This window comes from Puma concolor, chromosome D4 (genome assembly GCF_028749965.1).
Source record: "Puma concolor isolate L17-30 chromosome D4, mPumCon1.1.hap2, whole genome shotgun sequence".
Classification (NCBI taxonomy): Eukaryota; Metazoa; Chordata; class Mammalia; order Carnivora; family Felidae; genus Puma; species Puma concolor.
This window is the reverse complement of record NC_141679.1, coordinates 40,409,077-40,436,631: the sequence shown is the minus strand read 5'-3', so window position 1 is coordinate 40,436,631 and position 27,555 is coordinate 40,409,077. Positions and strand designations below refer to the sequence as shown.

Here is a 27,555-nt window from a genome sequence, read left to right as displayed (position 1 = left end):
GCTGTCTTTCACTAATAATGCTGTCTTCTGTAGATCGAGGCCCCGAAAGCCATGGCAGCAGACCTTCTCAGAAGTTTTTGGCACTCGTTGGAAGATCCTGTGGTTTATTCCTTTCAGGCAGAGGCAACCACTGCGAGTTCCCTACCACTTTGCCAATCACGTCTAAACAGATGGATGGTGGGCACAGATGGGTCCTCCATGCTGGAAATGCGTTACAGGTTTTCTGATAATAGAACTATGACAGTCCTCAAGTCAATTAAAATCCACCCACCAATCTTAGGCGTCATAATGTGCCCCAGGCTTTATTTTAATAGTGATCTTGAATCCTGTTGTGGGACTAATACAAGATCTATATTTAAGTTTTAAAGCATGTTTACTTTCAAATTAGCTTTCCACGGGGATTTCTTGAAATGCTTTTGTTATTAAACCCAAAAGGCAGTGATTGAGATAAAATAATTGTACATAATTTTTTTTCTTTTTTTTTTAGTACTGACAATGTTGCAGATTTTAATTTATGGGAAATTTCAGATGTTCATTTAAATTTTTCACTCTCAAACAGTGCTAACCAAATCTGAATTTAATTCTTCAGGTTTATAGAAGTTGACACACCTTATAGTATATGCAAATTTTCTTTTTCAAATGCATAATAATTTAAATAATACTGCCTTTTTTATATGCTGCAGGATTTTTTTTAATGCAGCATAGAATTGAACAATAAAACAACAACAGAAAAAGGGCAGTGTTTTCTTAGAAGTAGCTTTCTAATGTTTTCTGTTTTTCTCTTCACCAAAAACAAAATAAAAACGCCACTAAAATAAAACACCAACTACCTACCTTATTTTCAAGGCAAGATTGATTTTTTTTTTCCATATTAACTTTTCCATTTCTTTTCCCTATACTGATGTAATTATTGGTTGTTGTTAAAATAATTACTCCAAGGTGAAATTTTTGACCAAGCGGGCATGTATATTCTATTTTACCCTAAGATTTTGATGAGCAAAAAGGGTAGAGAATTTGCAATAATTCCACAGATACCTTTTCTAGTACGGTTATATTACGCGTATGTTTTTAAAGTGCTAGTATAACTAGATAATATATAATGTACAGGATAAAGAGGAATATTGTGCTTTTGAAAAACAAATATATACTTTTTACTTTTACTTACCTACTAGTAGATCTAAAATTACACACTCAAGGTTTGTATGTAATAGCTATTGGCCAACTAAGAATGAAATCTTAGTTATAGGAAGTCGCTAGTAAAAGTAAGTTAATTTTTGTGTACCTATAATCACCCAAATTGCAATTGGCCAACTATAAGTTTGGATTGAGAGACCTTTTGTACTTAGTACCTAATGTTAGGAAATGACCTTAAAATAAGAAAACGTAATGATCTACATATTTGCTTCTACAAATTTAAATTGCTAATGGTGATGGTCTCTTGGAGAGCATAGAAGATTTGTGAGGAAAGACATTTTAGCATGCTTTGAGAAAAATTCAGCTTTTACACTTTTTTCCATTAGAATACTGCAAAATCCATCTATCCTTTTCAACAATTTATGTCCTCACAGTCTTTCCCTTGAAGAGAAGATTAAAGGGGTCCACTGTTCTTGGAACATACCAGTGTTTTCCTTTTAGTTAGTTTTGAGAGTAAGGAGTTAAACCTGAGAAATCATGAAACAGAAGATTTCCATTGTCAGCCAGTGAACTCTACTGTAGTTAGTTCTTTCAGGAATTGTAAATATCTTCTAAAATAATTGAATAAGCTGTTCTCAGAGATACAAAAACCATGTCTTTCATGTTCTGACTACAGTGCTTTATTATTTAAAAATTTGGAAGTGGCAGATGAAAATATTTATTGGTGCTGATAAGATGCATAGTAAATGTAATATGAGGAGTATATTTATAGAGCTTAGTGAACCACAAAATTAGTATGTTTGTTTGTGTCCGGCACCTGGGTTGGGTTTTGTGCAAGCTAACATAGTGACCACATTTGGTCTGTTGACAGAACTGTTAAAGGGAAGTAACGTGTAGATATGTAGATATATATCAGTCAAATGCCTCATGCTGTGTACATTTCTGTCAGATGAGAACCTTGAGAAAAAACAAAGCCAACTGTAGACCCGCTAAAGAGCTTTATGGACATATTTACGCTTCACGTAGTAGCAGTAGCTACCTTGAAAGGTATATACCTGGGAGATCTCATTGCCAATCTCTGTCTTAGTAATGGGAGCCAGAGGTGGTCCTCTCCCCGCCCTGAGGGTTTTTGTTTTTCGTAGATTTACCACTTCTGGGCACATTTTCCTCCCTCTTTTCTCTTTAACCTCCCTGTCCTCTTCCCTCTACCTGATTGCTCACAGTCATTGGGGTACAAACTGATACACTAGGCAAGGCATATATTTATTTTGTTTGAATGGCAGAAATGCTACGTATCAATCTATGTAAGAATCTATATTAAAGCCTATCTGTATACACTTTTGCTGTAATTTTCAGTGTGCTCAAGTCAGCACACCTAACTGTGTTTACAATTCTAGAGCGATGACTTGAAAGAAGCCAACCGGCAGTTTCCTGGGACGCATGGAGTCTAGTTGTGTTCTCTCTGCGCCCTCTTTTGGCTAACTAGTGTAATTATACTGGTTCTAGAGATTGATTGCCCCACAGTTCATTATTTGTATGGCCTAATTCTGAGCATGCCAGAGGTGCAAACTTAGGGGAAGTGTAAGTACAAAAACGTAAGAGTTTATGAAAACCAGTGCATTCCCGTTTATGATGGCAGTGTCTGGATCATACAGATATGATAACTACTTTGGTTCATCCGTGTATATTATTATACTTTTTTACTAACCATTAGAAATTTATATCAGATCAGGGTAAACAAATGTAAACCATTTCATGAATAATATTTTAAACCTTATTTCAGCAAATTAAGTGCTTAGAATTAGGAAAGCCATTACCTAAAATTACCAATTCATTACAAAACACAGAAACTTACTGTAGTTACGTTGGCAAGCAAGTATCTAATGTGTTTTAATGAGTATCTAAAAAAATACATTTAGATTTTTTAATCTCAGTTTCAGAATGATTTTTTTTACTGATTTTATTGTATTAATAGAATAATAGATTAATAATTCTTTCTAGACTTCATTCTTTTTAAGAGTATAAGTTATACTCTTATAATTCCCATTCAGAATTCTAGCTATAACTTTAGTAGTCATCATATTATGGGTTTTGGATAACTGTGAAAATGACTAATGTTGAGCCTTATTAGAAAATACTTACAGGCAGTGAAATTACTGATATAATCTATTTGTTGGATGAAGTATTTCCTTATAAACATTCCATTTTGTTTTAAGCGAAATATATGTTAAAGAATGCTTTGCATCAGCAATTCTTAATTGGGCTCTGGAAATGAAAGATTTTTAGCCAGATATTCTGAGTTACAAGTTATATTTGTTGTTGTTCTCTTCTGTAAACAAAAATGCTTATGGGCCCAAGATTGTAGGCAAAAATGGACTGAGTTCAGAGTCCCCCAGACAGCAGGCATCAGTTTAAAGAGCTTTTGGTACTTTGTAACCAAGACTTCTAGTTTAAAAATACAAAGTTAACTGGTGTTCCATTATAAGAAAAATACTATTTTGCTTAAGAATTGTATTAAAAGTACTTCATGTAAGAGGTAACCATATTTAAAATTTTAGTTAATGTTTTAACCTCTTTTTAACAGAAGAAAGCATAGTTTACTTTTAATAGTAATGGAAGTACGGAGCATAAGCAGACATAATGCTCCATATGACAACTAAGTTAAAACTTCTGTCGGACTGAACAGCAGTGACTTTTTGCCAATGCTTGGAGGTATTTTTCTCTGCGGATGCTGGCTAATTATAGCTATTCATTGTCACACTCTTAAGTCACTTCCATAAAAGTTGAAGGTGTGATTCGCTCAAAAGGGTGTATTATTTCTGAATGCTAATCAGAAAGACTTAAGTTAGGAGGACACTTCCGACTGGGAAGTGTGAAGTAATTTAGAGTATGACCACACGGTTTCCTATGTGTTAGATCACAGGGCAGTTCGTGTGTTCTCGCGTGTGTTGCTGTAAAATCGCGGTGTGTCCGGCCCTGATGTACAATGGCATTAATGTTAACAGAGCTGCTGGTCTCTCCCTGGACTTTGCTCTAGTCTCTAACTACTTCCCTCGTGCTTCATGTATGAATAGATTGTCTAGCTCAAGTTTACTAAACGAGTGCTGCTTCATTAAACAAATTTTTGACATCACCTCAAATGTAAGTAGATATACCTAGAATTTATTTGGGAAAGCTTATGCGTACAAACATCAGATAGTTTACTAATAGATACAAGGTTTAGCTTTTTTTTTACCCAACCTGTTCTTGCTTTTGAAAATGTATGTATTGGCAGATGTAGTCATGTACATTTAGTATGTTCTGTTTGCTAGTGTTATTAACCATATAATTAACAGCTGAACGAGTGTATTATTTAATGTCATTTGTTACCTTCTACTCTAAGAATCACCCTCAGATTTTATCTATAAATCAACAATTGCACTGTGCTCTGAATTTAGCCATTTTCAATTGAATTCTAGAATATTCTGCAGTAGAATGTGAGAAAGTAATAGAAGCAACTTGTTTAAAGTATTTTGAACCAATGTTGTTGTTTTATATATCAGTCAGTATTTAGCATTTCCGCTGCCTTTTGGATAATGATGGTTTAATTTCAGGAAAGTGACTGTTTTCTCTGATGTCTTTCATCATCATTGTGCAGTTTTTAACAACAAAATTTACTGCATTTTTGTCTGTTCTTCAGATGTTGTAATACTTCCTGCTAGTGCTAATTTGCAACAGAAATAACAGTGGCATTTATGGTTCTTAAGGTGTTGATATTACCAGTATTTTCCATTCTCACTATATATATTTTTACTATTATATGTCCTTTTCCCTCATCCACCATAGAGGGCAGATACAAATGAGCAGTGAGTAGCCAAAATTGGATAAAGATATTAGGGAAACTTTCGAAGATGGGAAGAAGGCTAGATGGGACATGTAAAGCAGCATCTCAGCAACAGGGTTGACGGGAGATAGTCTCTGTGACATCAGGAAATCCCCAGCTGTAGTCATTTTAGCCTTATCTCTTGTTGATAATCATTTTACTGTAAGAGTTGTTAATGCATGGGAGCATTTAGTTAGAGTTATTTATATTGCGGATTCTCATGAGTTGGCCAGATGCCTTTGAAAAATTATTTTAAATTTTAAACATTATAATTATGTAGCGTATGCTAACCTGATGTGTTATGAATAATGTGAAGGCTACGGCTATTTAACGGAGACTTGGGAAATGAATAGGTTATTGAAAGTTTGATTGGAAAAATTGGGACCTTTTTTTTACAAGCCACCTATTGCAAATAAAGGATACAAAATATTATAGTAAACTTGCCACCAGAGGGAAAATTAGCAATTTGTGTATAAAAGGTGATTTCCACTTTAAAATTTGGGCTATTTTGGTCCCTCCAAGGTCACTATATCTATTGGTATTGTGAACACCTGTAACATGTAATGTAGCACTTGCCACAGTTGTTCAACACCTGGATCTTTTTGGTATCGATAGCTTTATATACGAGCAAAGGTATGGACAAAACAGCAACAACAAAAGTTATGCTTCTTTTTGTGGCTTCGCTTGCCTGTTTGACCTCGTACAGGGTTTCATTGCATAGGCTGTTAACTAAAGGGAAAGGTTGTCCGCATATCGCCAGCTCTGTGTTCTTGCCAGTGTGCACTGGGTGATCTTTCAACCTACTGGTGCCTGAAGTTAGTGTTTTACAGCCTCAACAACTAAAACATACTGGTGCTACTCACTTTAGCATTGAGTGACATTTTTAATTCCTGTACCAAAGAATTATTTATTTAGGTTTTTTGTTTGGTTTTTATTGGTTGTCTGGGACTTTGCTTCTCTCATCCTTCTAAATAATGTCCCTAAGAACAATTTTGATGAACACATTTGAGTTTTTGCACACTTCTGCCTCAGTTTAATTGGTTTTAAATGTCTCTCATTTGGACTTTTTTTTTTTAGGCATATTAGTATGGTTTTTCAGTCTGTATTTTAATATAGATTGGCTACTTTAAAAGGTAGTTTAATAGGTTGAGGTTACAAAAGATAATTGAACACTTTTCACAAGATTGTATTTTATTTCTGCAGGAATAAATGAAAAATAATAAGAACTCCTTTTATTTCTGTAAATGAGCTATACATCCTATTGAGCCCTCTTAATGAATGCTGAAACAAAATGCTAAAATGAAAAGTTGTAACGGGCTCATTCTGATTATAAATGAATTCTGCATCTGTCTATGTATGGGTGTGGGGGGATTATTTTCCAAATAAAAATACAATTAAAGAACACCTTAAAAAAATATATATCTACACACACACACCACACGCACACGCACACACGCGCTCCCCAAGAGGAAATGCAAATGTACCTTGATTTAATAAGCAAAATGATCATAGAAAATTGAACTTCACCAACACACACACCCACAAAAGGTGTCTGGATATTGCTACTCACTTTACCTGAAACTTAGAGTAAGATTATTTTCAGAACTACTTCTGCTTAGTGATTCATTTTGCCAAAAAATGGGGGGAAATGCCCTTTAGAAATACTTGCAATTGTCCAAATGTACGGCTGTCGGGGTACACTCTGCCGGTTCCCTGTTTTTTCTTTTTCCACAAATTCTCAAAATACTTCTTTAGTGTCCTTAAAACTGCAACTGAAGTGGTTAAAATTTCTGGCAAGAAGATAACTGTTTGTGTATTGGAAAAGTTGACAATCACATTTGAGAATGTTTTACATTATTTTCAGTCAACCGAAATCAAATTTCTCCTTGAATGTAGATACAGTATATGGTTTTGCAGTGATTTCTGAATGGAAAAAAAGAGTCAAGTCTGAAACTTAAATGGAATATGACATAAGATCATTTGAATTATATATAGAAATACAGATGTACCTGCCATTAGAGGTAAAAGGACAATTTACTTGTAATCAAAATGGGAAGAAGCAACATTGTGTCTCTAATTGTCAACAATATATTTCCCAGGTTCTGTTGCTGCAGTATCGGTTCTGAGTTATTTGGCTTGTTTTTTATTTAAAGTGCTGTGGGTGAATGCAGTTGCTTGTTCAAGTTATTGGTAGTGGATAGTTCACCACTATTTGTTGTCCTCCAGAGATGAACATTAAAAAGAAGTTCTTCTTTAGTGTAGGCAGAACGAAACAACTACGATGATCTGATAGGAAGAAATTCCTCCACAATCCGAGACCAGTAAGTTGCGAGTCTAACACAGGGGGTGCACGATAGCCGTTCGGAGGCCTGAGCACAGATAACCACGCTTGTATGAGCCGTGTGTCCCCGAAGCAGTCTTTTTAAAACTCTGACTGGCAAGTTGAATGGGCAAAATCTGTGACATTTTGGGCCTCCTAAAATTTTGTGTCCACCTCAAACTGTGTCTAATGTTACATCCTTAAAATAAAAGTCTTTTAATAGTGGGGCGTTCCAAGTGCCATAAAGATCCTGTTTTCGAATGTGTCAGGCGTTTTTTCATTCAGTGCATATGTTTAAATCTGAGTGCTGTTTGGCTGCATTGTCTGTTTTACCTTGTCTGGTCCCTCAAGAGCATTTAAAGAAGATCTTCACTAACATTTCTAGTGCTAATGGCAATAGGGAAAATAATAGCTGAGAGCTGAGACCAGACTGAAAAGAGAGAGGAAGCCATGTATCTGAGATACGCTTGTTTAAGTGAAAGATCTACACTGGTTCTTAAAATGGAAAACCATGTATCTACCTTAAGAACAATGTTTTGTGGGTTTTTTTTTTTTAATTTATTTCAGTGATTTAGTTTTTATTCCTGTAATATTTGTTTTTCTTTGCAGACTGTTTTTAATTTAAATTGTGGAATTTTTACTTCTCTTGAAATGTATTATGTACTGTATTTTTAGAAATCTTATTTTTAAATAAATATTTTTCAAAAACATAGGACTGTTTTTCTCCCCCACCTCTTTATTAATTAAATCAACCCAAATTCTAGATTTCAGGACCAAGAGATGATAGGCCACTTTTTTTAGTTTTATGCAATTTGGATGGTTATTCATAATTAGTCGCCTTTTTAGGATACTGTTCTACTGTAATCCCATAATTCATCACACATCAAAAACTAGGTACACATACTAGGGTTGACATTGACAAACACAATATTTGCAGTCAGACATTTTTGTCTTAGAGATGACCCATATGGCTAGATTCAGTCCTCCAGTTTATTTCCCATTTATTGTGCCAGACACTTTTATAGAAATTTTTTTTTTTTGAGGAATAATTTACGTAAAATGCAGAATATTCAGGTATACAACTAGACATTTTAGAGCTAGGGATATTGAATTCCTTAAAGCCTTTGCTCTCATGGAGTTATATTCTAGGAGTTTCTGGATAGCTTTTTATTGACAAATTTCCAAAGTCTCAACTAACCACTTTACTTGGCCGTGCAAGAAGTCAAAAAGGAGAAAGTATATTCGTGAATATAAATTGGTCAAAAATACCATCTGAAAATCCGTACATCTTAGAAACCATGAAGGACTATGAACTGCCCTGAGATGGAAAGATACAGGCTTAACTTTAGTTTTAAAATTCTTAAGTTTTTATTGTCATAAAAATTATGTTGATAAATATCCTGGATTAACACTTAAATGACTTGGTAGAATTGTAGATAAAACTACAAACTTAACTGCGTTGGTGAATGAAAGCAAATTCAGTTGCATTCTGACCAACTGAAGGATTCTAAAACTTTAATCTTGTTTCATTTTGTTTCCTTTGCTCTGATTCTAGGCAACATTTACAATAATTGTACTTCCTTAGTGATGATCAATTACAATGATTCTATATCTCTTTGGTCATAGGACTCCTTTACATTCATAAAAATTACTGCAGGCCCCAAAGAGTTTTTGCTTATTATGTAGGTCGTCTTAATTACTATTGGCTGTATTAAAAAATTAAAACTGAGAAGTATTTTAAATGCTTATTTATTCATTGGAGTAGCAATAATAAGCTGATTGTGTGTTAACATAAGTAATGTATTTTTATTTAGAGACTCATGGGTTTTGTTTTCTGTTTTTTTTTTTTTTTGCAAAGTTCTAGTATCTACCTTCATAAAAGAAATTTGAAATCTCATACTGTTTCTGCATTTAATCTGTTGCATTGTTATTTTGGTTGAAGTATCTAGAGAAATCTGGTCTTATGCAAATAGTGTAGTTGTGAAAAAGAATAATGTTTTCAAGTGGCTGCTCATATTCTTTAATACTACACAAAAACTCAGCAAGTATTGGTTTCCTGAACTTGCAACGTGGAACCAGAAACAATACCAAGAAACGTTTTTAAAGTTTTTAATTTTAATTCCAGTTAGTTAACATACAGTGTAATATTACTTGCAGGTGTACGATGCAAGGTGATTGAACACTTCCATACAACACGCCGTGTTCATCACAAGTGCCCTCCTTAATGCCCTTCACCTATTTAATCCATTCCCCCACTTACCTCCTCTCTGGTAACCAGCAGTGTGTTCTCTATAGTTAAATGAGTCTGTTTCTTGATTTGCCTCTCTCTTTTCCTTTGTTCAGTTGTTTCTTAACATCATATGGTATTTGTCTTTCTCTGACTTGTTTCACTTAGCATTGTACTCTCTAGCTCCATCCATGTCATCACAAATGGCAAGATTTCATTCTTTTTATAGCTGAATAATACTGCATGGTCTGTGTGTGTGTATGTATATGTGTACACACACACACACACATCTTCTTTTTTAAGTTTTTCTGAGAGCAAGCAGGGGAGGGGCAGAGAGAGGAAGAAACAGAATCCCAAGCAGGCTCTGTGCTGACAGCGAGGAGCCCAAAGTGAGGCTTGAATTCACAAACCACGAGGTCATGATCTGAGCTAAGATCAAGAGTTGGACGCGTACCTGACTGAGCCATCTAGGTGCCCCTATACCACATCTTTATCTGTGTTCACCAGTTGGTGGACACTTGAGCTGCTTAGCTATTGTAAATAATGCTGTTATAAACATAGGGGTGCATGGATCCCTTTGAATTAGTGTACTTGTATTTTTTGGGTAAATACCCAGTAGTGCGATTATTGGATCATAGGGTAGTTCTATTTTTAACTCTTTGAGGCCTTCCATAGCTTTTCCACAGTGGCTGCGGCAGTTTGCATTCCCACCAACAGTGCAAGAAGGCTCCTTTTTCTCCATATCCTTGCCAACACCTATTGTTTTTTTGTACTGTTGATTTTCACCATTCTGACAGGTGTGATATCTCGTAGTTTTGATTTGCATTTCCCTGATGATAAGTGATGTTGAGCATCTTTTCATGTGTGTATTGGCTGTCTTCTTTGGAGAAATGTCTGTTCATGTCTTCTGTCCATTTTGAATTGGATTATTTTTTGAGTGTTTTATAACTCCTTTATGTGCTTTGGATATTAATCCTTTATCTGGTATGTCATTTGCAAATATCTTCTCCCATTCTGTCGGTTGCCTTTTAGCTTTGTTGATTATTTTCTTTGCTGTGCAGAAGCTTTTTATTTAATAGTTCGTTTTTGTTTGTGTTTCCCAGGCTGTGGAGACATAGCTAGAAAAATGTTGCTATGGCTGATGTCAGAGAAGTTACTGCCTGTACTCTCTTCTAGGATTTTTATGGCTTCAGGCCTCACATTTAGGTCTTTAATCCATTTTGAATTTATTTTTGTGTATGGTGTAAGAAAGTGGTCCAGTTTCATTCTTTTGCAAGTTGTCTCTACTTTTTCCGACACCATTTGTTGTAGAGACAGTCTTTTTTCCCATAGGATATTCTTTCCTGCTTTGTTGAAGATTAATTGACCGTATAATTGTGGGTTTATTTCTGAGTTCTCTGTTCTGTTCTATTGATCTATGCGTCTTTTTCTGTGCTAGTCCTATACTGTTTTGATTACTACCGCTTGGTAATATAACATGAAGTCTGGAATTGTGTGTGATGCCTCCAGCTTTGCCTTTCTTTTTCAAGGTTGCTTTGGCTATTAGGGGTCTTCTGTGGTTTTGTACAAATTGTTCTAGTTCTGTGAAAAATGCGGTTGGTATTTGATAGGGATTGCATTAAACGTGCCGATTGTTTTGAGTAGTATAGATATTCAACAATATTTGTTCTGCCAAATCCATGAGCATGGAACGTCTTTCCATTCCTTTGTTTCATCTTTAGTTTCTTTCATTAGTGTTTCATAATTTTCAGAGTATAGGTCTTTCACCTCTTTGGTTAGGTTTGTTCTCAGCATCTTACTATTTTTGGTGCAGCTGTAATTGGGATTTTTTTTTTTTAATTTCTCTTTCTAATGCTTCATTATTGGTGCATAGAAATGCAAGAGACATTGATTTTGTAGCCTGCGACTTTACTGAATTAATTTATTCTAGCAGTTTTTTGGTGGAGTCTCTTGGGTTTTCTCTACATAGTATCATGTCATCTGCAAATAGTGAATGTTTTACTTCGTCCTTACTGGATTGGATGCCTTTTATTTCTTTTTGTTGTCTTCTTTCTGTAGCTAGGACTCCCAGTACTATGTTGAATAAAAGTGAGAGTGGACATTCTTACCTTATTCCTGACCTTAGGTGAAAATCTCTCAGTTTTTCCACATTAAGGATGATATTAGCTGTGGATTTTTCCTATATGGCCTTTATTATGTTGAGGTATGTTTCTTCTAAACCTACTTTGTTGAGGGTTTTTATCAAGAGTGGCTGTTGTACTTTATCAAATGCTTTTTTGGCATCTATTGAAATGATCATATGGTTCTTATCCTTTGCTTATTGATGTGAGGTATCACATTGATTGATTTTTGTATATTGAACCACCCTGGCAACCCAGGAATAAATCCCACTTGATTGTGATGAATTGTTTTTTAAAATGTATTGTTGTATTCAGTTTGCTAGTATTTTGTTGAGGATTTTTGCATCCATGTTCATAAAAGATATTATCCTGTAGTTCTCGTTCTCTCTCTCTCATTCTCTCTCTCTCTCTCTCTCTCTCTCTCTCTTGCTTTTGTGGTGTTTTTTTATCTGGTTTTGGTATCAGGGTAATGCTGGCCTCATAGAATTAACTTGGAAGTTGTCCTCCTCTTCTGTTTTTTGGAATAGTTTGAGAAGAATATGTATTAACTCTTCTTTAAATGTTTGGTAAAACTTGCCTGTGAAGCCATCTGATCCTGGACTTTTTGTTGGGAGTTTTTTGATTACTGAATCAATTTGTTTGCTGGTTCTCAGTGTGTTCAAATTTTCTTTTTCTTCCTGTTTCCATTTTGGTAGTTTATATGTTGCTAGGAATTTATCCATTTATTCTAGGTTGTCTAATTTTTGGTATACAGTTTTTCATAATGTCTTATAATTGTTGTATTTCTGTGGTGTTGATTGTTTTTCCTCCTCTCATTTGTGATTTTATTTGAGTCCTTTCTCTTTTTTTTCCTGATAAATCTGGCTAAAGGATTATCAAATTTATGGACTTTTTTCAAAGAACTAGCCCCTGGTTTCATTGATTTTTTTTTTTTAACTTCCTTTATCATTTATTTCTGCTCTAATCTTTTTATTTCCTTCCTTCTTCTTTTTTGTCTTTTTAGGTTTTGTTTGTTCTTTTTCTAGCTCCTTTATGTGTAAGGTCAGGCTGTTTTACTGAGATTTTTCTTGATTCTTGACGTAAGCCTGTATTGCTATAAATTTCCCTCTTAGAACCATTTTTGTTGCATCCCAAAGGTTTTCAACCATTGTATTTTCATTTTCATTTGTTTCCATGTAATTTTTTATTTCTTTTATTTCCTGATTGACCCATGGATTGTTTAGTAGCATGGTATTTAACCTCCATGTATTTGTGGTCTTTGAGGTTTTTTTCTTGTGGTTGACTTCTGGTTATGGTAAGAAGAGATGCACGCTATGATTTTGATCTTTTTGAGTTTGTTGAGGTTTGTTTTGTGGGCTAATATGTGGTCTATTCTGGAGAATGTTCCATATGTACTTGAAAAGAATGTGTATTCTGCTTTAGGATGGAATGTTCTGATTATAACTGTTAAGTCCATCTGATCCAGTATGTCATTAAAAGTCGTTGTTTCCTTGTTGGTTTTCTGTTTGTGTGATCTCTCTACTAATGTAAGTGGGGTGTTAAAGCCCCCTACTGTTATTGTATTATTATTGATTAGTTCCTTTATGAATATTATTAACTGTTTTATGTATTTGGGTGTTTTCATGTTGGGTGCGTAAATATTTACAATTGTTATAGCCTCTTGTTGGATTGTTCCTCTTGTTATATATTGTCCTTCCTTGTCTCTTGTTACAGCTTTTGTTTTAAAGTCTAGTTTGTCCGGGGCACACTAACTGTGTGCTCAGTCAGTTAAGTGTCCGACTTCATTCAGCTCAGGTCATGATCTCATGGTTCATGCGTTCGAGCCCCCACACCAGGTTCTGCACTGGTGGTGTGGAGTCTGTTTGGGATTCTCTCCCTCTCCCTCTGTCTTTCCTTTGTTCCTTCCTCACTTGTGTGCTCTCTCTCTCTCTCTCTCTCAAATGAGTAAACTTTAAAAAAATGAAGTCTAGTTTGTCCAATATAAGTATTGCTACTCCAGCTTTCTTTCTTTTTTTTTTTTAAGTTTGTTTGTTTTGAGAGAGAGCAAGAGTGAACATGAGTGGAGGGGAGGCAGAGAGAGAGAGAGAATCCCAAGCAGGTTCTGTACCATCAGCACAGAGCCCCATGTGGGGCTTGAACTCACAAACAGTGAGATCATGACCCGAGCCCAAATCAGGAGTCAGTCACTTATCCAACTGAGCCACCCAGGTGCCCGTCCAGCTTTCTTTTGACATCCACTTACATAAAAATGTTTCTCCAACCCTTCATTTTCAATGTGCAGGTGTCTTCATATCTAAAATGAGTCTCTTGTAAGTAGCCTATGGATGGTTCTTGCTTTTTTAATCCATTCTGATGCCCTGTATCTTTTGACTGGAGCATTTAGTCCATTTAAATTCAGGGTAATTATTGATAGATAGGTATTTACTGCCATTTTATTACCTGTTACACATTGCGGTTGTTCCTGAAGATTTTCTCTGATTCCTTTGTCTTTCTCTCTTTCATGTTTTGCTGGTTTGCTTTAGCGATACATTTGGATTTCTTTCTCTTTATTCTTTGTATATTTATTAGTGGTTTTTGTTCTGTGGTTATCACTAGGTTTGTATACAACCTCTTCTGCAAATAGCAGTCTATATTAAGTTGATGGTCATTTAAGTTTGAACCGATTCTTTTTTTCCTTTTAGGTTTTTGGTTTAGGTTTTTGGTTTTAGGTATTTGGTGCCATATTTTACATCCTTTTATTTTGTGAGTTTTTGACTGATATTTTCAAAGAGTCCTTTTTAATATTTCTTGCAGGGCTTATTTAGTGGCCCTGAACTCCTCTAGCTTTTGTTTGTCTGGGAAACTCTTTATCTCTCCTTCTATTGTGTAGACAGCCTTGCTAGATAGAGTATTCTTGGCTGCAGATTTTCCCCATTTAGCACTTTGGATATATCATGCCACTTCCTTCTGGCTTGTAAGTTTCTGCTGAAAAATTCACTGATAGCCTTATGGAGTTTCCCTTTATTGTAACTGTATTTTTTTTTTTTTTTTTTGTCTTCCTACTTTTCAGATTTTGTCTTTAATTTTCCATTTTAATTGGATCTGTTTTTTGTTGATTTTGTTCGGGGTTCTCTGTGTCTCCTGGATCTGGATATCTGTTTCTTTCCCCATATTGGGGAAGTTTTCAGCTATTATCACTTCAAATAAATTCTCTGTCCCCTTTTCTTTCCTCTTCTTCTGGTACTCCTGTAATGCAAATGTTACTACATTTAATGGAGTCATTTGTTCCCTAAGTCTATTCTTGTTTTGCATAATTATTTTTTCTCTCTTTTGTTCAACTTATTTTCTATTACCCTGTCTTCTGGGTCATTAATATGTTCCTTTGCCTCTTCCAGCCTGCTGTTCATTGCATCAAGCATGTTTTTCATTTAGTATATTGAGCCCTTTATTTCTGCTGTGTTATTCCTTATCTCTCTTTTAAGGGTCTCACTCATGTTTCCACTCTTCTCAAATCCAGTGAGTATCTTTATGATCACTACTTTAAATTCTTTATCGGACATGTTATTTACATCTGCTTCTCTTAGATCTCTGGCCATGCCCCGTTCTTTCATTTAGGACAGATTCATCTGTCTTTTCATTTTGTCTTCGTCTCTGTGCCTGTTTCCATTTGTTAAGAAAGTCAGCATCTCTCATTCTTGAGGGTAATGGCCTTATGAAGTGTCCTGAAGTGTCCTGAGTATAGTGTGTCCTGTTCCCCAGGACCTGGCACTTATGGGAGTGTCTCCAATGTGCACAGCGTGTGCTCTGCTGCTGTGTCCTGGCCACATTATCCTTCAGGCCAGTTGTCTGCAGGGGCTCTTTTTGCCTGTTACGTGCAGTGTTTGGTTCCTGGCCTGAATGTGGTGTGTTTTAATTAGGTGTACCCTGGTCTGCTTATGAAATGGGAACTGTTGCAACTGCCACTGGAACTAAAGCTCTGCAGAGCTTCTAGGTCAGGGGATGTGGTGTGGGCAGGGGTTTGGGCTGGTCTTCTGAGGGGTCTGCCATATCGGGACTGGGGCAAACATAACTGGGAAGGGAAGTTCTTTGGGAGTTTGGGGCGGGGGGGAGTGGGTCTTGGTAAAGTCAGTTAGGTAGTGAGTGACTACACTGCCCTGGTTACTGAAGAGGTTCTCAGCTTATGCTGAGGAGCAGGGCAGAGAAGTAGCACCTGCCAGTTTCTTTGTTCTCTGTGAATGCTGCCTCTCTGGGACAGGCTCTGAGATGAACAAATAACCTCCCCATTGGGTGTGCCCAAGGAACTTTCAGATGGCTGTTTCCACGCTGTATGTCTGCAGGCTGTTGCCCTGCCTTCTTTCTGTCCAGGAGCAGCCCCAATGCTCTTTGGGCTCTACCCAAGCCAAGCCCACTGACTTTAAAACTCCAAGCTTTAAGCCCCATTGGTTATAAGAACTCAACAAAATTCAGCCTCTCTCGTTTTCTAAGCCAATTTCTATGGGAACTCATTTTCTCTGTGCACTCCCGTGTGTCAGTCTGTCTCTTGTCCTTCTCCATGACCGCAGCTACCTCCCTACCACAGCAGCCACAGTCTGTTTCTCTCCCAAACTGAGTCTCTGCATTTTCTGCCTTCTTCAGTGTAGCCTGTTCTTTACCTTTAGTTGTGGAGTTTGTTCTGCCGGTCTTCAGGTTGATGATCTGGGGTATTTAGGATGATTTGATAGTTAACCTAGTTGTATTCATTGGAGGAGGCAAGCCTAGCATCCTCCTACTACACCTCGATCTTCCAGACTCTCCCCAAAGAACTTCTCATGTTTTGTTACATTGAAATCCACTGGTCTCTTTTTTCCCTTTGGAAAGTTCTCTTAACTACTACATGATTTTGTGACAGCATCCATTGGTCATTTGGAAAATATTGGAATAACACAGATCTTCTAAGTGTTGATACGTTTAACTCTATAAAATTAAATTTAAATAATTTAAAAACTTAACTTCTCTGACAAGGTCAGTAGTGATGTTCAGCACTAGAAAGCTGTTAAACTCATAATACATTACATTTTTCAAAATTCTGGTTTTTACTTGGAAACTTGAATTTTATCATCGGTAACCACATACTGTCAGTAGTTTTCCCTGAGGTGAGAGGAACACTTCACTTACTTTTGAAAAAAAAAAAATGGTCAGATACCTACATCTGAAAAGCCATAGTTGGTCAGTTACTCTTTTAATAAAAAATAGTGTTTCATGAAAAACATGGCTAGTTCAGCTTGCAACTCAAACAGGTGCAACCTGTGCTTTTCCTCAAGAATAATTATATTTGGGATTGCAGGTGAAATCCTTTATGTGTACTTCCCATATTGTCAAGCAGAACATTAGAAATGCACTCCAAGATCAAGATTTAATAAAATTAATTATTTTTACTGATACATCAAGGGCACTATTAGGTGAAGCTGGCTTATTCTCTTTTTTAAGCTAAAGTTTATTTGAATCTACTCAATTTGGCTCTTTTTAAGGAAAAAAAGCAATGGAGGAAGATAGGGCAGAACATTATGTGTTTGAGACTCAAGTTCATTTATTGTGTATCTGATAAGTGAAAAGGAATGTTAGCTGCTTAAACAGTTTGCATTTGTATATTCCTGCTTTTGAAGCACTTAAAATATAGCATCCTTAAAGATTTACATCTAGGGGCGCCTGGGTGGCGCAGTCGGTTAAGCGTCCAACTTCAGCCAGGTCACGATCTCGCGGTCCGTGAGTTCGAGCCCCGCGTCAGGCTCTGGGCTGATGGCTCGGAGCCTGGAGCCTGTTTCCGATTCTGTGTCTCCCTCTCTCTCTGCCCCTCCCCCGTTCATGCTCTGTCTCTCTCTGTCCCAAAAATAAATAAAAAACGTTGAAAAATAAATAAATAAAAAAAAAAAGATTTACATCTATTTAGTCTTGTTACAAAGAGACAAAAACTAAAAATGCATGATAGTATTATAATACTGCAAAACCATTTGAGAAGCTGCCAGATACTGTAAATGAACAAATCCATACAAATGCTGCTCTAGGCTGACCAATTACCCATATGAACAGCAATTATATTAGCGTGCAAGGGCAATTGGAGGGAAAATTGGACCCTGTGGACATCCAGCTGAGCAAACAGGACTGAGGAGGGAAGGATAGAGGATGTGTGTTAGTTCGAAAGACAACAATACATCTAAGCTGACTTAAAAAAATATGTGTATCAGTTGCAGCATATTCTTTAAATGTCCTCTGGTTGCTTAGTATTTTTCAAATTAGCCCTCTTCTCCAAACAAACAAACAAACAAAATGCCTCTGCTTAGATCAAACGCCCCAATAGCAATGTGTGTTGCATGTAGAAAATACCAGAATAATTCAGGAAATAGAGAACTTGAAATCTACAAATTCAAACATTCAGATGCTACCATACATATGCACTGAAGTGTGTCATTAGTAGTTTAATTGTGGCATGTTCTGGATTGTATTTATCCTTCTTAGTACTGAAACTTACTATTTTTATAACTAAAAGTGTTCCCTACTTCTTATGATTTCTGGCAAAAACTGATTAAGGATCTAACATGATGTGGAGCTTTTGTAGTTCCACACTGACACTATGGATGACTAATCCATAATGAGTAAATAATGACCATCAAGTTAATGAAATTTGTTCTATAAATTGTATAAGCTATGTAACTGTAGGCCAGATATAGCCTGATTCCCTTGAGCAGGTTCATATTTTCATAGCAACTAGAAGTAACTGATAGCAAAGTTTTTTGGGTGATCTATACTTCTTAAAACTTGATTTTTGATTTAGAGAGTTCTTGAATGTTTGAAAGCATTTCACATATTCTTAATGTGGAAAAGCATCCACAATACGGAAAGTACAAATCCATCCAAAGTGCTCTAATTTTTGCCATCCATTTTCCATGTGTATCAAGAATTCAGAAAGGGCACAGCAGTTTTTTCTGTTTTATAGTGTCTGAGACCTCAGCTAGAAAAACTTGAGACTATGAAGGAGTCCATCACTGGAGACTGCAACTAGCTAACGTTTCATTTACTCCCATGTCTGATGGTTGATACTGGCTGTCAACTGGGACCTAGCTGGGGCTGTCATCAAGAACAGCTCTTTCCAGGGGCCCCTGAGTGGCTCAGTCAGTTGAGTGTCCGACTTCAGCTCCAGTCATGATCTCACGGTTCATGGGTTCGAGTCCCACGTTGGTGTCTCACTCACTGCTGTCAGCGTGGAGCCCGCCTCGGATCCTCTGTCTGCACCACCCCCCCACCTCTGCCCCTACCCTGCTCACACACACTCTCTCTCTGACTCTCTCAGAGGTAAATAAACATGAAAAAGAAGAAAAAAAAGGACACCTCTTTCTGTATGTTTCTTTGGGCTTCCTCACAGCATGGTGGCAAGGTTCCAGAAGAGAGTGGCCCAACAGAATCAGACAGAAGCTATATCACTTTTTGTGACCTAACCTCAAAAGTAATAAAGCCTGCTGAGATTCAGTGAAAGAGAATGTAGGCTGTAGTTATTGGGCAAAGTGTCAAAGTCACATTTCACAGGAAAAGTATGTTAGCTGAGATGTCCTCCTCTTGAGGACATCTATGGAAAACAAAATTTGCCACAATCATTGTCTTATGGAAGAAGTAAATTACCTTTAATCATATTCCTTAAGATTTCTGGGTTTTATCTTGTGTTTTAAAAAGTCTTTCCTAAATGAAGGTTATGTATTTTTTAAAAAACTTTGATTTTGTTGCTCCTTTGTATTATGATACTAAGTTCATTTAGAGTTTATGGACATAAACTCCAATTAATTTTAATTTTTGTAAACTTCAAAGTTTTTCGTATACTTATAAGCTTTTATTTTTGTAATAAGTGTGTAGTGGGAGACTAAGTTTAAGTTTTTTAGGTGTACAAAGTATCACCAACACAATTTTGGTTCACATAGCTTATTTTTTCATATCACTTGTGTTCTTGGAGGTGTGTTGCATGCATTTAAGTCTTCTAATTATTATTGCTAAACATTTCAGAAGCATTCACCTATGTTTTTATAATTGTTAACTTCATGTAAGAAATGGTATTTTTAAATACCCCCACCCATTTGAAACAGAAGCCTTTCATGTTTTTGTTTTCCAGAATTTCACATAAATAGAATTATACATTTACAGTGTGTCTTCTTTTTTTGATAGATTTCTGCTCAGCATGTTTTTGAGATTCATGCATGTTGTATCAATGTTGTTGTTGTTATTCTTTTGTATGAATACTCCTTAATTTGTTACCTATTCTACTTCCTGAAACAGTTATGAATGATTGGTGTTATTTCTTTAAATATTTGATAAATTTCAGCAGTGTAGATAAATGGACCCGAGTTTTTCTTTTCTTATTATAGGTCTATTCAGGTTTTTCCATTTCTTCTGAAGTCTGGGGAATTTATGTCTTTCTAGGAATTTGTTTCATCCAGATTGTCTAATTTGTTGGCACAAGGTTGTTCATAGTATTCCCTTAGAAACCTTTTAATGTCTGTAGTGTCAGTAGTGATGTCCCCTTTTTCATTCCTAATTCTGCTAATACATCTTCCTTCTTTTGTTAGTCTACTTAAAGGTTTGGCAATATTGTGATCTTTTTAAACATTTTTAAAGTTATTTTTAAAATTTTTATTATTTATTTTTGAGAGAAAGAGAGAGAGAGAGTGTATGTAAGCCAGAGAGGGACAGAGAAAGAGGGAGGGAGAAAATCCCAAGCAGGCTCCATGCTGTCAGCACATAGCGCAATCTCACGAACTGTGAGATCATGACCAGAGCTGAAATAAAGAGTAGGATGCTTAACCAACTGAGCCAGTGATCTTTTTAAGTGACATACTTTTGAGTTCATCAATTTTCTCCAATTTTGTTTTTTATTTTATTGATTTATACTAAAATTTCTTATTTCCTCCTTATTTCTTCTGCCCACTTTGAGTTTTCTAGTTGCTTTTCTTTTTGTAGTTTCTCTTTTTTTTTTTTAATTTTTTTTAATGTTTATTTATTTTTGAGACACAGAGAGACATAGCATGAACGGGGGAGGGCCAGAGAGAGGGAGACACAGAATCTGAAGCAGGCTGCAGGCTCCGAGTTGTCAGCACAGAGCCCGACATGGGGCTTGAACTCATGGACTGCGAGATCATGACCTGGGCCGAAGTCGGCCGCTCAACCGACTGAGCCACCCAAGTGCCCCTCTTTTTGTAGTTTCTTAAGGTGAAAGAAAACTTAAATTATTGACTTTAAACTTTTATTGTTTTCTAACTTCTACTGATTTTTCAAAGCTATAAATTGCCTTCTTACCACTGCCTTAGCTGAATCCCATAAGTTTGATCTGTTGTGTTTTTGCTTTCATTCAACTCAAAATACCAGTAAAACCTTAGTTTGCAAGCATAATTCATTCTGGAAATATGCTTGTAATTCAAAATGCTTGTATATCAAAATGAATTTCAAGAACCATTGGCTCAGTTGTGATCATGTGATGTTCGGCATCACGTACTACTTGTATTGGAGGACATTGCTTGTTTATCAAGTTAAAATTTATTAGAAATGTTTGCTTGTCTTGTGGAACACACAACAAGTTACTCACAATCCAAGGTTTTGCTATAGTTTCATTTCTCTTAAGATTTTTGACCATGGATTATTTACAAGAATGTTGTTTAATTTGAAAGAATTTAGAAATTTCTCAAATTTATTTCTACTTTTGATTTCTAATTTAATTCCATTATTGTTAGAAAATACAATTTCTCGATTATTTTAAGTTACTGAGATTTATTTTATGTCCTAGCATATGATGTCTCTTAAAGAATCTTACAAGTGTATGTGAAGAGAATGTGTATCCTGCTGGTTTGGGGTACAGTGTTAGCTATCAGTTATGACAAGTTGGTTAATATGTTTTCTCAAATCTTCTATATCTATAGTGGTTTTCTGTCTAGTTCTCTTAGCTATTGAAATTAGGGTATTGAAATCTCTAGATATTATTGAATTGTATATTCTTTTAATTCTTTAAATTTTTGCTTCATGTATTTAGGGCTCTGTTGGATGAATGTAGATTTATAATTGCTAGAGCTTTCTGGTTGTATACCATACTGTTTGGTTTATTACAAAGATTTTATATGTACAAAATATATAGACTATATATATGTACATGTATGTATACATGCACACACAATAGCACAAAGGAAGAGAGGAAATGAACCTATATTGGGATAAAGTTTCTGTATTTTGCTGGAATTAAGTTAGTGTTAATTCATAGTAGATTGTAGTGAGTTACACTACACTGGAATAACCACTAAAAAAATAATCTAATAAAATACAATTTAAAATCAGTAGAGGAATTAAAATGGTACACTAAAAATATATGTTTAAGACAAAAGACAGTAGGAGAGGAATAGAAGGGGAAAAGGATTTAAGATGTAAGATCTAGAACGCAAACAGTAAAATAGTTTTTATAAATCCAATCATATCAGTAATCACTTAAATATAGAATAAAAGCTCCAATCAAAATGTACAGATGGCCAGACCGGATAAAACAGCAAGATTCAACTATACACTGTCCATAAGAGACATAAGTAGACTGACAATAAAAGGATTGTAAAAGATAGACCATGCAAACAATAATCTTAAGAGAGCTAGAATAGCTATAATGATATTGGGCAAAAGAGATTTTATACCAAGAAACATTACTAGAGACAAAGAAGAATGTTTCATAAAAGAGGTATACTGAAGGATCATGGTTTAATAATATCAATAATTTTTACTGCTTCATGAAGGTTTCTTGAGACTGACCTTGTTTTCTTTCAGATTTAACGAGGATGCACAATACAATGATTACTAATACAGTGGGATGTTCCGTCTTGATTTCTGCTAAAAGGCCATAAAGCATGGTTTTAGAACTGCTGAATTAGGTCATTTTCACTTAACATAATTATCATTATGGTTGTGTTAAGTCTAACATCTTGCTAGTTTTAAATGACTTGTCCTATCCTTTTTCTGTTTTCCTGCCCATTTTGGATTTAGTATTGCTTTAATACTCCATTTTATCCCCGCTATTGGTTTATTAACTGTACCCCTTTTAATGTTTTAATCATTTCTTTCAGAACTACAATATGCCTCTAACTTACCAGCCTATTTTCAGATATTATTATTATTCCACTTCATGTATAATGCAAAAATCATACAACATTTTGTTTCCATTTCCCTCTTCTTTCCTTTTGAATGTTGATGTCATATATTTACTGGTACATGTGTTATAAAGCTCACAGTAACATTATTATTACTTTTCTCTTACCAGTAAATTATCTTTTAAAGAAATTTAAAAGTAGCAAAAATATTTTTAAAATTTGCCCATCTGCTTACCATTTCTGGTGCTTTCAATCCTTTTTTTAGATCTTGGTTTTATGTATATCTTTTTCCTTCTGTCTGAGAATTTCCTTTTACATTTCTTGTGATTCAGGCCTGCTGGTAATGAATTCATTCAACTTTTGTTTGTCTGGAAAAGTTTAATTCACCTTCATCTTTGAAGGACATTTTTGTTGAATATAGAATTCTAGGGTTGGTGGGATTTCTTACCCCACTTTAAGCCTCTTCCATTCCATTGTTTTCTGACATGCATATTTTCTGGTGAGAAGTTTGTTGTAGTTTTTTTCCCCTTCTACTCAATGTATCATTTTTCCCCCCTCTCTCTCTCTCATTTAATAGCCCCCTTTTCTGTGTTTTTTAGCACTTTAATTATGACATGTCTTGGTATGGTTCTCTTTGTGGTTTTCCTGTGTGGGATTATTGAACACCTTAAATCTATGAGTTTATTCTTTTCATAAAAATTTTAAAACTTTGGCCATTATATGTTCAAATATTTTGTCCACCCCATCACTTGTAAACACGTTGTAACACTTGATATTGTCCCAGAGGTTACTGAAGCTCTGTGTTGTTTGTTCGTTTGTTTGTTTCAGTATTCTCTCCATCTGTCCTTCAGTTTGAAAGTTTCTATCTTGATGTTTCAAGTGTTTGGTCTTTTCTTCCATAGTTAATCTACAGTTAATCCCATGAAGTGAATTTTTCATTTTAGACTTATTTTTTTGTTTCTAGAATTATATTTAGTCCTTTATATCATTAATTTCTCTTTTTACCAGGTACATGTTTTCCTTTAAATATTTAAACACAGTTGTAACAGTAATGTTTTAAATTGTGTTTAGATGTGTCTATTAATTCCATCATTTCTGACATTTTTGCATCTTTATTTATTGACTAACTTTTCTCACTATGAATTACGTGTTCTTGCTTTACCCTATGTCTAGTAATGTTTGGGTAGATGTTGGACTTTCTGAATTTGACATTTTTGAGGGGTAGATACTGTTATCTTTCTTTAAGAGTGTTAGATTTTGTTCCCATAGGCAGTTAAATTACTTGCTTACCAGTTTGATCCTTTCCAGGCCCAACTTCACCGTCCTTTCCCATTCACTTCTCAGAGCCCAAGAAACACATTAGATACTCAGTTGGCTTGGTGCCTCTCCCAACTTTCAGAGAAAAAATTATTAATCTTTTGGTTTATTAAAAATGGGGTGTTGGAAACCCTCAAATTTAGCTAGAATTTCTTTTAGGATCTCCCTCTCTTAGTTTCAAGGAGAGAAAAAGTTGGGTATCCTCCCCCATGGGGAAGGGAGGGTCAATATAGCCTCTTTCTCAGAATATTCCCTCAGAGGCCACACTTACCTGCCCGTTCTTCCTTTGTGTTAATTGGGGTTCTGGGGTTTGAGGTGGGGAAGACTGAAGCAGGCACCTCTCAGGAAACCTAGGACATTGTGTGCCATTCCTGTCTTCATTTGTTATGAGTCCAGAACAACAGAGAAAATTCTGTCTTACGGTGACAACAGTAGTAACCATGAAGCTGTGCTATGAATAGCTAACAATTGTGGGATGCTTACTTTGTGCCCCCGATGGCGCTGAGAGCTTTCCTGGCATTATCTTCTCTACCCCTCAGAACAAGCCTATGAAATTGTCTTCATGATCTCATTTTTACAGGTGAGAATATGAAGTCACTCAGCTAGGAGATGGCAGAGCCAAAATTCAGATCTGGAGCCTGCATTTTCTAACCTCTAATGCTATTTTTGCGCCCACATTGTGCATTTGGCCATCGGTCTTGGTGACGCTATTGAAAGGCTCCATCTTTGGGTGTATCTTCGTAGGTATCAGTTGGAGAGACTGCAGAAAAGTGCCGGTGCTATTAGCAGCCGTTTTCAACCAAAAGTCTCATTCTCCCTTTGGAATCTTCTTGACTTTAGGAGTCTGTGGTTTGGGCATAAATAATAAATCTGGTGTCGTAGAGGGTAATAAAACACTCATTGACTTACTGCCAACTTTACTCTAGGTCCTAGTTTCTTTGATTCTCTTAGGGACTGACTACCTCTTTGGGAATTCATTTCCCCGTGTGGATGTGAATTAATTCCCTCAGGCCACAGAATTGTAATCTGGAAGAGTTCATTTAGCAAATGGCACCCAGCTTTTCTCACCCTGGTTTGCCAAAGACAGTGTGAGGCTTTGTTTGAACACAGGCAACAGTTCTGGACAGCAGATGTTTGCAAATACCATTTGTTTAATTGCTCGGGCACTTGATAATATATTTTTCTCCTAAGCTGTGGGAAACACATCCTTTATCAGCTTTAAAACAGAGTGCAACTTTGGAGGGCCGTTCTGTCTGTCTTTTTTCCTTGTGCATTGGTCCAGACAGATTGAGTGAACAAAAAGAAGAGAAAGGGGAAGCTGTTGGCAGGTACCCCTCAACTTTGCCTCTTATTGCCAGCAGCAGCAATATAGAAATGAGTACCCTTTCCCACCCCCTGAAATGAACCCAACCACCAGAAAGGCCCTCACAACTCACAAGCTGAAAAGACAGTCAAGGAGAAGAAGGGTCACGTGGCAGCAGCCAGCCCTCCCTCGCAGCACATCTTGCCGCATCTGCAGTTAGTAGGCGTCTGGGTTCTGGGAATTCCCCGGGGACCCGGCATTGCCTTACGGCTGGCACAGCTGTAATGGGACATGTATGTTGGCCCCGCAAGAGTGCCCGGCATGGCCTGTTGTTCTGTGTGCAGTGACTTCAGTCTCTTACGCAGGCTGCGGACGCTTTGACAGTTGCACCTTAGAGGACGTGGGCGTGTGGTAAGTTGGTGTAGGTTTCAGACGTATTGCTGGTCTTAGATGAGGCCCACAGTAGGAACTGGGCCTCTCCAGAGCCTTCTTCCATGACATCTTGTAGGCACAGGCTCTTTCCTACCCTAGATGAGCGTGCCAAGCCTTAGCACCATTCTGTTCCACCCTTAAAGAATTCCCAGTGATGCCCCCAAAACTACACACAGCCAGACCTCACTTGGAGAGTTTGATTCCATCTGTCTTGATCTGGACTTGGGAATCTGCATCCATGTATCAATCTGTAGGCGATTCAGATGTGCAGCTACCATTGAGAATCACCACCTTAGCGCTTTCCAAAATGGGACACTAAATGTATCATTTGTGTGTAACAGTTACAAGAAGATCTGTACAGCCAAGAATCTTGTCCTAGCTCTGGCACTTATTTGCTGTGTGATCTCGAACGGTTAACCTCTCTGTGCCTTATTTTCATAATCTCTGTTATGGGGATGATAATTGTACCTACCACATATGGTGGTTTGAGAATCAGATAAATCAGCCTATGTAAAACACTTAGAATCCAGTAGTCTCTCAGTAAGTTGTTGTAAGTGTAAACTTATTTAGAAGAAAGAAAAAAAAATGGCCATCTATTTGCTTTCAGGCTTTTTTTATTTGAATCTGGTAAGAAAACAGGAAATTGCTTCGTTCTGCATCTGTCTAGCCATTATGGTATCTGGGCATAGAGAGAGCTATGGAGCTGTGGAGCTATTTTGTGGGGCCAGATTTTCCTTTTAATTCTTGCTGTAATTTCTGTCTCTCTTAAAAACTTTTTTATAGAATGCAGTTTTAATGAAGAGTTAATTATATATTTTTAAATCTCTTAACGGGATTACTTCTGCCTTCTCCAGGAGTCAGCCCATTAGCCAGATAAGGTACTCATCCCCTGTGACAAATATACATATTCTGGGTACATACTCAGTATTTTTTAAAATGTAACTTATCGTCAGGTTAGCTAACATGCAGTGAATACAGTGTGCTCTTGGCGTCAGGAGTAGATTCCCGTGATTCATCGCTTAATGTAACATCCAGTGCTCATCCCAACAAATGCCATCCTCAATGCCCATCACCCACTTTACCCTCTCCCCTGCCCCATCAACCCTCAGTTTGTTCTCTGTATTTGAGTCTTCTTATGGTTTGCCTCCCTCTCTATTTGACACTGTTTTTTCCATTCCCTTCCCTTCCCCCATGGTCTTCTGTTAAGTTTCTCAAATTCCGCATATGAGTGAAAACATTTGACACCTGTTTTTCTTTAGCTGACTTATTTCACTTAGTATAATACCCTCCAGTTCCATCCACATTGCTGCAAAGGGCAGGATTTCATTCTTTCTCATTGCCAAGTAGTATTCCATCGTATATATAAACCACATCTTCTTTATCCATTCATCAGTTGATGGGCATTTGGGCTCTTTCCATATTTTGGCTATTGTTGACAGTGCTGCTGTAAATATTGGGGCACATGTGCCCCTATGAATCGGCACTCCTGGATCCTAGAAATACCCTACGACCCAGCAATAGCACTACTCAGTATTTTTTAAGTTCAGTTCACTTCAACAAATATTCGCTAAGTTTATCCTAGGCGTGAGGCACTTCTGGGAGAGGGAGGCAATGAAGGAATCTGACATTTATTGAGCAGCTGCTTTATACCAAATATACTAAGAACTTTATAGTCACCTTATTTAGTATCCGTGACTGACCACTATATCTTACAGATGAGGAAACTGAG

At 36.4% G+C, this 27,555-nt stretch overlaps 1 protein-coding gene across 7 annotated transcripts in view; it reads left to right on the top strand.

The window, feature by feature from the left end:
• Positions 1 to 27,555, top strand: part of ZDHHC21 (zDHHC palmitoyltransferase 21) — a 93,055-nt gene that overhangs the window by 61,341 nt on the left and 4,159 nt on the right. For 6 of the 7 annotated variants that reach the window (XM_086685319.1, XM_086685322.1, XM_086685315.1 and 3 more), the window contains one exon: positions 34 to 8,028. The exons of the other annotated variant lie outside the window; for it this stretch is intronic. In XM_086685319.1, coding sequence (XP_086541445.1) covers positions 34 to 166 — 133 coding nt within the window. In that variant the 3' untranslated portion in view covers positions 167 to 8,028. Of the gene's footprint in view, positions 1 to 33; positions 8,029 to 27,555 lie in introns of those variants that run through there. 7 annotated transcript variants of the gene reach the window in all.